This window comes from Chenopodium quinoa, unplaced genomic scaffold, assembly GCF_001683475.1.
Source record: "Chenopodium quinoa cultivar QQ74 unplaced genomic scaffold, ASM168347v1, whole genome shotgun sequence".
Lineage (NCBI taxonomy): Eukaryota > Viridiplantae > Streptophyta > Magnoliopsida > Caryophyllales > Amaranthaceae > Chenopodium > Chenopodium quinoa.
This window is the reverse complement of record NW_018743649.1, coordinates 106,101-116,400: the sequence shown is the minus strand read 5'-3', so window position 1 is coordinate 116,400 and position 10,300 is coordinate 106,101. Positions and strand designations below refer to the sequence as shown.

Sequence of the window (10,300 nt, the reverse complement as noted above, 5' to 3'; positions counted from 1 at the left end):
GCAAGCCACAATTACCACAGATAGTGTAAATGTAGCAGATGATGATCCAACAATGTTGTGGCATAGAAGACTTGGCCATATGAGTGAAATAGGGCTAAGTTGTTTGATGAAGAAGAAAGCACTTTCAGATTTGAAGAGTGTAAAGTTGGACAAATGTCCACATTGTTTCGCAGGCAAGCAAAACAGAGTCTCTTTCAAGAGACACCCTTCTTCCAGAAAATGAGGTTTGCTTGACCTTGTTTATTCGAGTGTTTGTGGTCCTTTTAAAGTCAAAAGTTTTAGTGGTGAACTTTACTTTGTTACCTTTATTGATAATTGTTTAAGAAAGTTGTGGGTTTATGCTTTGAAAAACGAAGACCAAGTGCTTGATACTTTTAAGCAATTTCAAGCTTTGGTTGAAAGGCAAACAGGTAGAAAGTTGAAGTGCCTCCGTAATGACAATGGTGTGAATAAATTGGACCACTTGATGACTATTGTAAGTCACAGGGTATACGGCATCAGTTTACGCCAGAGAAGACCACAACTGAATGGTGTAGCAGAGAGAATGAACAAAACTTTGTTAGAGAGGATACGGTGCATGCTTTCAGAGGCAAAATTACCAAGACACTTTTGGGGTGAAGCTTTGTTTATAGCTACACATGTGATTAATTTGTCTCCTTGTTTTCCTTTAAATGGTGATGTTTAAGATAAAGTTTGGCTAGGCAAGGAGGTTTCCTATAATCATTTGCGTGTCTTCGGGTGCAAGGCATTTGTGCATGTTCCAAGTGATGAAAGACTAAAACTGGATTCAACGACTCGCCAATGCATCTTTTTGGGCTATGGTTTGAACCAGTTTGGTTACAGGTTTTATGATCTTGTAGAGAAGAAATTTATTCGAAGCAGGGATATGGTATTTGTCGAGGATCAAACAATTGAAGACATCCAGAAGGCTGAAGAATCTACATCTCACAGTAACGTTGATTTGGTTGATTTGGATCTACCTCCCGTGACTCTTGCACCTACTCCAGCTGAACAGGTGCAAGATAATGATAATGGGGATGATGTTCCCGAGGTAGACACTACTAGAAAAAAGACTTATGGCAACGACAATAATTTGTTACCATATGTCCTATTAATGTTGCCATATGCCTATAGCAACAGATTATAAACCGTTACCAATAGGTGCCGTTGCTAAAACTCTTTGGCAACAACTTTCATGCATTAGGCAACAATTATTGTAAACTGTTTCTGTAAATAATTATGGCAGCGCTTTTCTTCGGTAGCACTTTTTACTTTATGCCAACACTTATTCAACAACTTTAGGCAACATTTTAAAAGTTAAAGCAACAATTTTCGCTAATTTAAAGCAGCACTTGTTGGCTTGAAACTAGTTAATGTTTAAAATTAAGGCAACACTTTATTTTGTTTATAGCAATGCTTCCAATTGAAACTAAGGCGACACTTTTAAACCTGTTAATGGCAACGCTTTTAATTGGCATTTAAGCAATAGATTATATAATGCATATAATAAGTAAATTGCTTAAATAGCATATGATCGATAAACTTTTGCTTAGTATAAGTTCTCCATAAAAATTTATATGTAGTTAATTCAAATCAATTCTAAACGATAAGCTAAATATTTATTACAAACAAAAAAAACGTTCAACCTAAATATTTCATACATTAATCTAATAAAAAATTCCAAAACCAGATTCAAAAACCAATCTAATGTTTTTGCTAAAATTCCAATAGATCTTTAGATGTTTGATGGAGCACTTGATACTTGGATATGAATAGCCTCCTAAAAAACAATAACAATAATAATAAGACTCCTATATTAAATTTTAAAAAAATAAATCTCCAATGAATTATTTATGGAAAATTATTATCAAAACACTAGAAATTACTTTTGTAGTGAGCAAAAAATGAAAATAAAAAATATTTCATCTTAAAAAGGCAAGATGGAGGTACTGTAGCAACATCACAAGAGTATAAGTAACATCAAAAGATCATAAATTTGTATAATCGTAGATACTACATTATCAAAACACTAAAACAATTTGGCTTAGCAGAATCATTAGTTTTGATGCCTAGTTTCGAGAAGAGGAAAGAAATTGAGTTTTCAATCGTATAATCATCAAAAACAATAATGCCAGTAAGCACATATTTTATAACACAAAGCTCAAGTTTCTGGATTATCCATTATACCATATAAAGTAGTACTTGAACAATACTGAACAAATATGTAAACCATTGGCATGCATATATATTAGCTTTTTAACACCCTGCAAATTCCAACGCCTTTTTTAGCATATGCAAACACATAAAAATTATCGAATTTAAACCACCTAATTATGATCTTTGGTCTAACATCCAACTCGGCAACCAAAGGCATTCTAAGATAACATGTAAATGGAATAACATACCTGTTCATAATCTTAAATAATATAATTTATGGATCATTTGTAATCGTTGAAACGATAGCTTTTGCAATAATTTCTGGAGTTAAGCTAGGATCTTTTTGGCGTAGTTGTGCAATGCCGATATTACTGCATCAAGAGTTATATTTCCTTGTTGATTTGCAATATCCATGCGTATCTCTTGCAGTTTTAAGGTCTCAAATTCAAGCTCCTTTGTTTTCCTCTCTATTTCAGCTTCTTGTGGAGCATGAACTTCTTTTTCCTTGGAAAATTCTTCAATTTCATCATTTATATCCTTTTGAACATCAGCAGTTACAGCACTTTTGATAGACTCCATGACCTCTTCTGGTAGAATCAAAGAGGTACTAGGTCCTTTATCTTTTCGCTTCTTACGAGTGGCACCAAGTCCTTGTAATAATTCTGTACCTCGACGTGCATTTCCCATAACTTCATCAAATGGGTCCTTAATAGATTCACCACTCTGATCATCTTGAGAAGCTTCCAATTCCCTCATTGCTTGCTATAACAATTATTAAAAATTATAGGTGACAAAAGTATACGATTAATTTATTCATTAAATAAATTAATAGGAATAATATAGTATTTACTATCTTTTGTTGTGTATCATCATAAGGCCGATCATAAGTTCTTCCCTCCTTTCGTCGTCGAGTCTCTTCAATCATTCTTCTTTTTGATGGTGCCACAACAACTTTCCGTAGCTAATAAATAAACAAAAATAAATATATAAACAACATAGAATCCATGAAATAAAAAAAATAATCATAATAAATGTGGAATGTATTTCGCACCAACTGCTCATGTTTCATGGCAAAGGAAACAGGACCATTTGTATGTATGTTGTCTTGTTCACGCCGATTTTCAGAATTTTGCAAACTGGTTTTCTACATAAAATAAAAATGCATAAGCATAAAAGTTAAGACAAATTTTGAGAGTTCCTAATTATTCAATTATACCTTTGCTATTGTTGTCCCCCAATAAGCTAAAAGTGTTTTGTAATGTGCTTCGGGCACTCTTTCAGGAGGATGCTTCAATCTCTCTTCTAGGTGTCATACATATAATAATGATCTCTTTTGAGGCGACATTTGAATCCTCTCCAAGATTGATCAAGAGTCTCCATTACCCAATCCTTAGCTTCAACAGGAAGTATGTACTTGCTCTAAAATAATGGTTAGGTTTATGTTATAAAAAAAATATTAAAACACATGTAAAAGTAAAATTATGTTGTAGACTCAAAACATTACAAATGAGAGAAAAGAACACTTAATTCACAAATTCCCAAATTTTCTCCTTATTCGGAACTTTTTTCCAATTTGTGTATGTCAAGGGAGCCCAATTGTAATCATGAGCAATAGTTCCTAAGAATCTAGTTAGCTCTTTCCTTGCCTTTTCAGGCCCAATAGGTTGTCCTTTGTCACGACAATATATAGTTACGGGATCTTCCCACTTGCGAGCATGGACATCAAACAAAGTTGTTGGACCTCGCCCTTTCTTCTTAGGAACTTTTATCCAAGTTAGAACGGAATAATTAATTCATAAGAAATCTCTAGATAAAAATAAATATTACAATCACAACTTTATTAATGCAATTACATGAAATATAGAAGTTCAAAAATAAACATGTGACAAGCATTCAACTCAATTTAAAGAATTGCAATCTGTTTTTGTATTTTATAATTCTATAGAACTGTGAAGCCAAGCCTTATGCATCAGCAGGCCTTGCATCAAAAGTAGAAGGCCCTACAACAACAATAGCTGCAGACCCTGCATTAACAACAACAAACCTTGCACTAGCAGTGTCCCTTGATCAACACAAGCATTCACATATTTCCTCGTGCAGCAGCAGCACCTCCCAGAGCAAAAAACTCTCCTCAAATACCTCCGAAACTCCCCCACAAGCCTAATAAAATTAACTTCAACCCGTACATAACTATGTTTGATTGTATAATGGTAATTAGCTAGCAGTTTTTTCATAATTTGTTCATTGTTTACAGCTAATTACTTAAATAATAAGAGAAGAAGCAGATTATAGAAAGTTCTCTAACCTTGGATTGCATAACTAAAAATGTTACAAGACCATAAGATTTATCATGATTTTTAGAGGGGTGGAGTATTGAATACAAACCTTGTGCGGAAATAGATTCTCCTCGGCTTTCTAGTGGGACAATGATCGAAAGTGGACGCTTAGAATTTTGTCGAACTTACTCCAATTGTTGTACATCTTGCTCTATTTGTTGTACTTCAACTGGATCCATTTGATTTTGCGTAACAAGGAAATTGTCCATTGCCATAGATGGTCACAATGGCTGCTTCTTATTCTTCCTAGGTGGTTGCTCTCTAGTTCTTTCCTTCTAGCATCGGAACATCAAGGTAATTATTATCGAAGATTAACATGATCCCAAGAAGAAAATAAAAAATAAATAAGGAAAAAAGGAAAAAAGAAACCTTCTTAGGTATAGAGGTTGCTGCTTCAATTAAAACATCTCTCTCTCTAGACTTCTCAAACTCCTCAAGGTCACAATTTTCTTTATCAGGCACATAGTCTGGATCATCTACATTAGAATTCACATTCTCCTTTCCTTTTGCAAAATTCTTACTTTTTTCCAACAGTTGCTGAGCAATCTTGTCGAGCCCTAACTCTCTAAACTTCTGGGCATTTTTTTCTATTGTCATGGACCTAACTTTCTCATAAGATGTTAAAATGGACTTTGAGGCAATTTCAGGCTTCTTACTTCCATTCTTCATCATTCTGCAAACAAATATTATAAACAGTTAGTGGGGAAAAATAGTTTAGACATATCAAATAGCACTTACTACAAAAAAGTAAGACATATTTTTTTCAAATATAACACATATAGACATACTTAAACTTAAAAATTTATAAGTACTATATCTTATACCTGACCAAAGCAAATATATTCAAGTTTTGGGAAAAAATTAGAAAAAACAATCTGATTCACTAAAAAGATGACAATTTTGAGGAAGTCCAAATATGATAACTACTTACTACTAACAAAAGCTAAATCAAAAGGTTCAATCAACAAGTCTAATAACATAAGACAGATAATAATATGATAAAATCACTTCTTTTTTTTAAAAAATAAATACAATTGCTCAAGATTCATTAATAATCCTATGGGTCATGAGCTGGAAAATCATCAGTCGCATCCATCCAATCCCAATCTGTATCATCATAGTCAACGTCATCTTCAAGGTCATTAACATCTTCAGACTCTGATAAATCATCTATGTTCACATCACGCACTTCAACATCAGCTCCTACATGAATATGATTAGCATCAAAAGAAGGCATGTTATTAGAACTAGAATCAATAGGCTCCTCCCAATATGTTTCTTCACTTAGTGCTTCCTCAAACTCAAAAAGATCTCTTGGAACCCTTTTCATGACGTATTGAATATCTTTTTCTAATGGGTCTTGGGAATAGTATACTTGATGAACCTGAGAAGCCAATACAAATGGATCATCTTTGGAACATTTCTTCTTGAAATTGACATATGTAGGCCTAAATTCATCAATATCACTAAGAAAACAATCACACTTACATAACACAATGCTGAATTGAGACCAAAAGTCGAACTCAAAAATTTCTTCTATTACACCATAGTAGGTAACATCTCCGTCGACGGGATTTCGATCTCTTGAACTGGCAAAACTTGAAGTCAAAGCTATCAAAGTCACTCCGCTATTTTGAGTCTTTAATCGTGAATCACGTTCTCTAGTGTAAAACCTATAACCATTGATAAAATACCCAGTGTAGCTCCTGGCCTTAGGATTAGGACCCTTAGCCAACCAAAAAAGTTCCCCATTAACCTGCTCCCTTTATACTTTTTCAAAAAAACCAATCAATAAAATCTTTTCTATGACTTTGTGCACTATCCCATCTACGCTTTCGGCCTTGGCTATTCACCCAAATTCTTCACTATATTCCTAGATTCATTAAATGATTTAGGAAGTTCGGCCATTGGAAATGCCTCTCTTAATAGCTCTAAAAGATCACCAAAGGCTACATTGCTTAAGCCATTAAGGCACTTAAAGAGAAACAAACGAATTATGAAAGAAAATTTCGAGAAAGTTTTACAACCTGGATATAACTCTTTCTTTCCTTCTTCCACTAAATGAAAAAACTTTCTAGCCTCCTCATTTGGCTCACTTTCAACCTCGTGATCTCTATTTAGACCTTCACCGACTTCTCCAAAAGTATCACGTAGTAAGCCATCAATATCATCATGTATACTTTGATTATTTACTTCATGCACATTTTGCCAATCATTATTTGTAAAAGAATATCCCTCCCTTTGCAAGACCCACTCCTTGAATCCCTTCACAAACCCATTAACAATCAAATGATCATAGACGTCATCTCTAGAATGGAAAAAACGCCTCGAACACGTTTTACAGGGGCAAAATATTTAATCTCCAATGGAGTCCTTGGCAAAAGAATCATCAAGAAAAAAATTCAACGCAACTTTAAAGTCCTCCGAACTTCTAGGATAGTTCATCCAATTATAATCCATAACTTAATTTATGTCAATTCCTAAATTACACAAGCAAATAAATTTAGAGATCTATCTATACTATGAAATGAAATAATAGATTTGTTAGATATTAACTGGAAAAATATATAGTACAATAGTTGAAAATAGAAATCTCAAGAAAATACATATAAAGATCATCTATGATATCTAAATACGTACACATATTAGTTATAAACCAAAATCTAGTTCATATAAGTCATATGTAACATCTTAATTAAGGTCAAAAGTCATATATAACAAGAGAATAACTAGTTTTACACACTAGCTAGAAAGAAAATTACAAAGCCTAAATAAAACTTCAAATAAGAAACTACTAACTATGAAATAAAAGTTAGGTAGACATGATTCCATTAACTCATGATAATTCCCCACTAACTAGAACTACGCTACTGGCCACATAATTAAATTGGAGCATCTTTGATATTTGGGTTTTAAATAATGTTATGAAATTTTCTCTTATGGGTTTTTGATATTTAGTACTTAAAATTTGTCTTACTATCCTTTATTTATTAATTACCCCACAAAGCTGATGATGTACTAGCTTTCTTGACTCTAGCCTTATTGAGTTGGATGATTATAGGACTTACTAAACAATCAATTAAACTTAGATGTTATCTGAATTATTGAAAGCCAATTTATTTGTATGTATACAAATAATAAAACATAAGAACACAAATATTACTCAAGTATACAAAGTGCTATACATAATTGAAATAGAAAGTCTTTAGGTTCACATACGATTAATCTCATTAAAACAAAAGATTGACAAAGTAAAATTATCCTCGTACATTTTCAATTTTTGCTAGATATATGCTTGTAGTTACATACAAAAAACATTTGACCATAGTAGCAACTAGGATAGCATAACAGGGTATTATTATTCATCAGAGGAAGACAAAAATCCTCACCAACCATTAATTTTATATATCAATGGGTATCAATCTTAGCCTTGCCTATCACTGTAATTTTAACCCTTCATATTCTAAATTCAATTACCTTTTAAATTATTTACTCTCATCATAAAAAGTACATATTATAAAAGGATTTAGCTTTTGTGATGACTTAAACCCTATAATAATTCTACTAATAAACAATCTAACAGAAGCTTTTAGATCAATTAACTCTCCTACTCGCTGCGAGTATCTGAAAATATAATTAACCATCTAGCCCATAAATAATTTAGCTAATAAAACATATAATAATTCAATAGCTTTTGTGATTTAATTAAGCCATCTAATAAAACACACAAACACAATACGAAAATATCAAATGAATTCCCTGATAATACTAAATCACGCATGCAATTTTAACAGAAAGTGATAAACCACCTAATAAATCAATGTATACAAATTATTTATAATTATATCAAATCATTCAAATTCCCCAATTTTTATATCAATAAAATCCTATTTTCCCTTATCAACACTAATATACCCTTTTTACTACCTTAGAATTGTGATAATAGTATAGAATAGAAAAACTAAATACACCGAATTACTACTAACCTCGTATGTCGATCTTGAAAATAGCATAAATATTCCGCTAAACTGTGAATATTCAGCCCCCTTTTGCCCAATCTTTGAAATCTCAACTAAATTCACCAATTAATTGTAGTTTGAGAAGTGAAAGTGAGGAGAGAGAAACGAATTTAGGTTTAATTTGGGGATTTTATTTTTTTTTTGACGAGAATTTGGGGATTTTATAGAACACTAAGAAAAGATGAAAAGAGAGTGGGAAAGCAAAATATTGAACCTCCTACTGAAATTTTACCAATTGACGACCCGCCTACAGATTTTTTTCAACACCCATTCTTTTTTTTTTTTAAATAGGATAGTAACTGTTGCCACGTAGCATCTTTGACTTAGTCATTGAAAAGTGTCGCCATATTTTTTGTATAGCAACAGTTTTTAATAGACTGAGAGTAATCACATTAATAAATTAAAAAGTGTTGCAATATGTCTAGTTAAAGCAACACTAATCAAACTGTTGCAAAAATTGACGTTGCTATAGCCCTATTTTTTTGTAGTGAGATGATGATTTTGATAATGATGATTGTGATGCAATTGAGCTTGATAACCAGGATTCAACTGAAGAGCAACCAGATCCTGTGAGACGATCTATCAGAGACCGACGACCTTCCATAAGGTATCCTTCTTCTGATTATGTTCTCCTAACTGACGGGGGAGAACCTGAGTCCTTTGAGGAAGCCATGGATAGTGATGACAAGCAGCATTGGTTAGATGCAATGAAAGATGAAATGAAATCATTGCATGATAACCACACTTTTGATCTTGTGAAGCTACCGAAGGGTAAGAGAGCCTTGAGGAATCGGTTGGTTTACAAGCAAAAACAAGATGAGAATGCTAAGAAACCATGATACAAAGCAAGACTTGTTGTCAAAGGCTGCAACCAGAAGTAGGGAATAGACTTTGAAGAGATTTTTGCACCGGTTGTCAAGATGTCCTCCATTAGAGTTGTTTTGGGTCTTGCTGCTAGCTTGAATTTGGAGATTGAGCAGTTGGATGTGAAGACCGCGTTTCTTCTCGGTGACCTTGAGGAAGACATATACATGGAACAACCAGAGGGCTTCAAAGTCAAGGGGAAGGAAGTGTATGTGTGCAAATTGAAGAAGAGCTTGTATGGCCTAAAACAAGCTCCAAGGCAATGGTATTGCAAGTTTGACTCCTTTATAGGGGAGAAAGGCTACAAGAAGACTTCTTGTGATCATTGTGTCTTCTTGAAGAAATTTTCTGACAATGATTTTATCATTTTTCTACTTTATGTTGATGACATGCTTATTATAGGGCAAAATGTGGATAGAATTGTCAGCTTGAAACAACAGTTGAGTAAGACTTTCTCTATGAAGGAACTCAGGCCAGCCAAGAACATTTTAGGCATGAGGATCATCCGTGATCGTAAGGCTTGAAAGGTTGTGGTTGTCACAAGAAGAACATATTCAAAAGGTGCTTCAGAGGTTCAACATGGAGAAAGAAAAACCAGTGAGTACTCCTCTTGCTTTGCATTTTAAATTGAGTTCTCAATAGTGTCCTTCTACATCTGAAGAGAAGGAAAGTATGATTCATATTCCATATGCTTCAGCAGTGGGTAGCTTGATGTATGCAATGGTTTGTACTAGGCCCGATTTAGCTCATGCAGTTAGTTTGGTTAGTCGTTTTCTCTCTGATCTAGGAAAGGAGCATTGGAATGCTGTGAAATGGATTATGAGATATCTACGAGGTACTGCAGATATGAAGCTATGCTTTGGGAGTGATAAGCCTATTCTTGTTGGCTACTTAGATTCTGATATGGCAGGTGATATAGACTCG

At 33.5% G+C, this 10,300-nt stretch overlaps 1 protein-coding gene across 2 annotated transcripts; it reads right to left on the bottom strand.

Annotated features, from left to right (window-relative positions):
- Window positions 1-1,523: 1,523 nt before the first annotated feature.
- LOC110683251 lies at window positions 1,524-8,896 on the bottom strand. 2 transcript variants are annotated; one of them, XR_002503583.1, is made up of 7 exons: window positions 8,480-8,895; window positions 4,543-5,166; window positions 3,374-3,576; window positions 3,209-3,301; window positions 3,008-3,118; window positions 2,406-2,919; window positions 1,524-1,780 (listed from the first exon to the last, which is right to left on the bottom strand). XR_002503583.1 is itself a non-coding variant. In XM_021859595.1 (7 exons), the coding sequence occupies exons 5-7, from the start codon at window positions 3,224-3,226 to the stop codon at window positions 2,485-2,487; spliced, it is 564 nt and encodes a 187-aa protein (XP_021715287.1). In that variant the 5' UTR covers window positions 3,227-3,301; window positions 3,374-3,576; window positions 4,543-4,768; window positions 4,863-5,166; window positions 8,480-8,896; the 3' UTR covers window positions 1,837-2,484. The 2 variants fall into 2 exon arrangements, 1 of the variants encoding a protein (XP_021715287.1); XM_021859595.1 differs by lacking the exon at window positions 1,524-1,780 and having other exon boundaries at window positions 1,837-2,919; window positions 4,543-4,768; window positions 4,863-5,166; window positions 8,480-8,896.
- Window positions 8,897-10,300: the final 1,404 nt, after the last annotated feature.

What these genes read in the sequence shown, in the direction of transcription:
- LOC110683251 (XM_021859595.1), bottom strand. An exon ending in ATGATACACAACAAAAGATA is followed by an intron (nt 2,920 to 3,007) that starts GTAAATACTATA and finishes TAATTGTTATAG; the next exon opens with CAAGCAATGAGGGAATTGGA.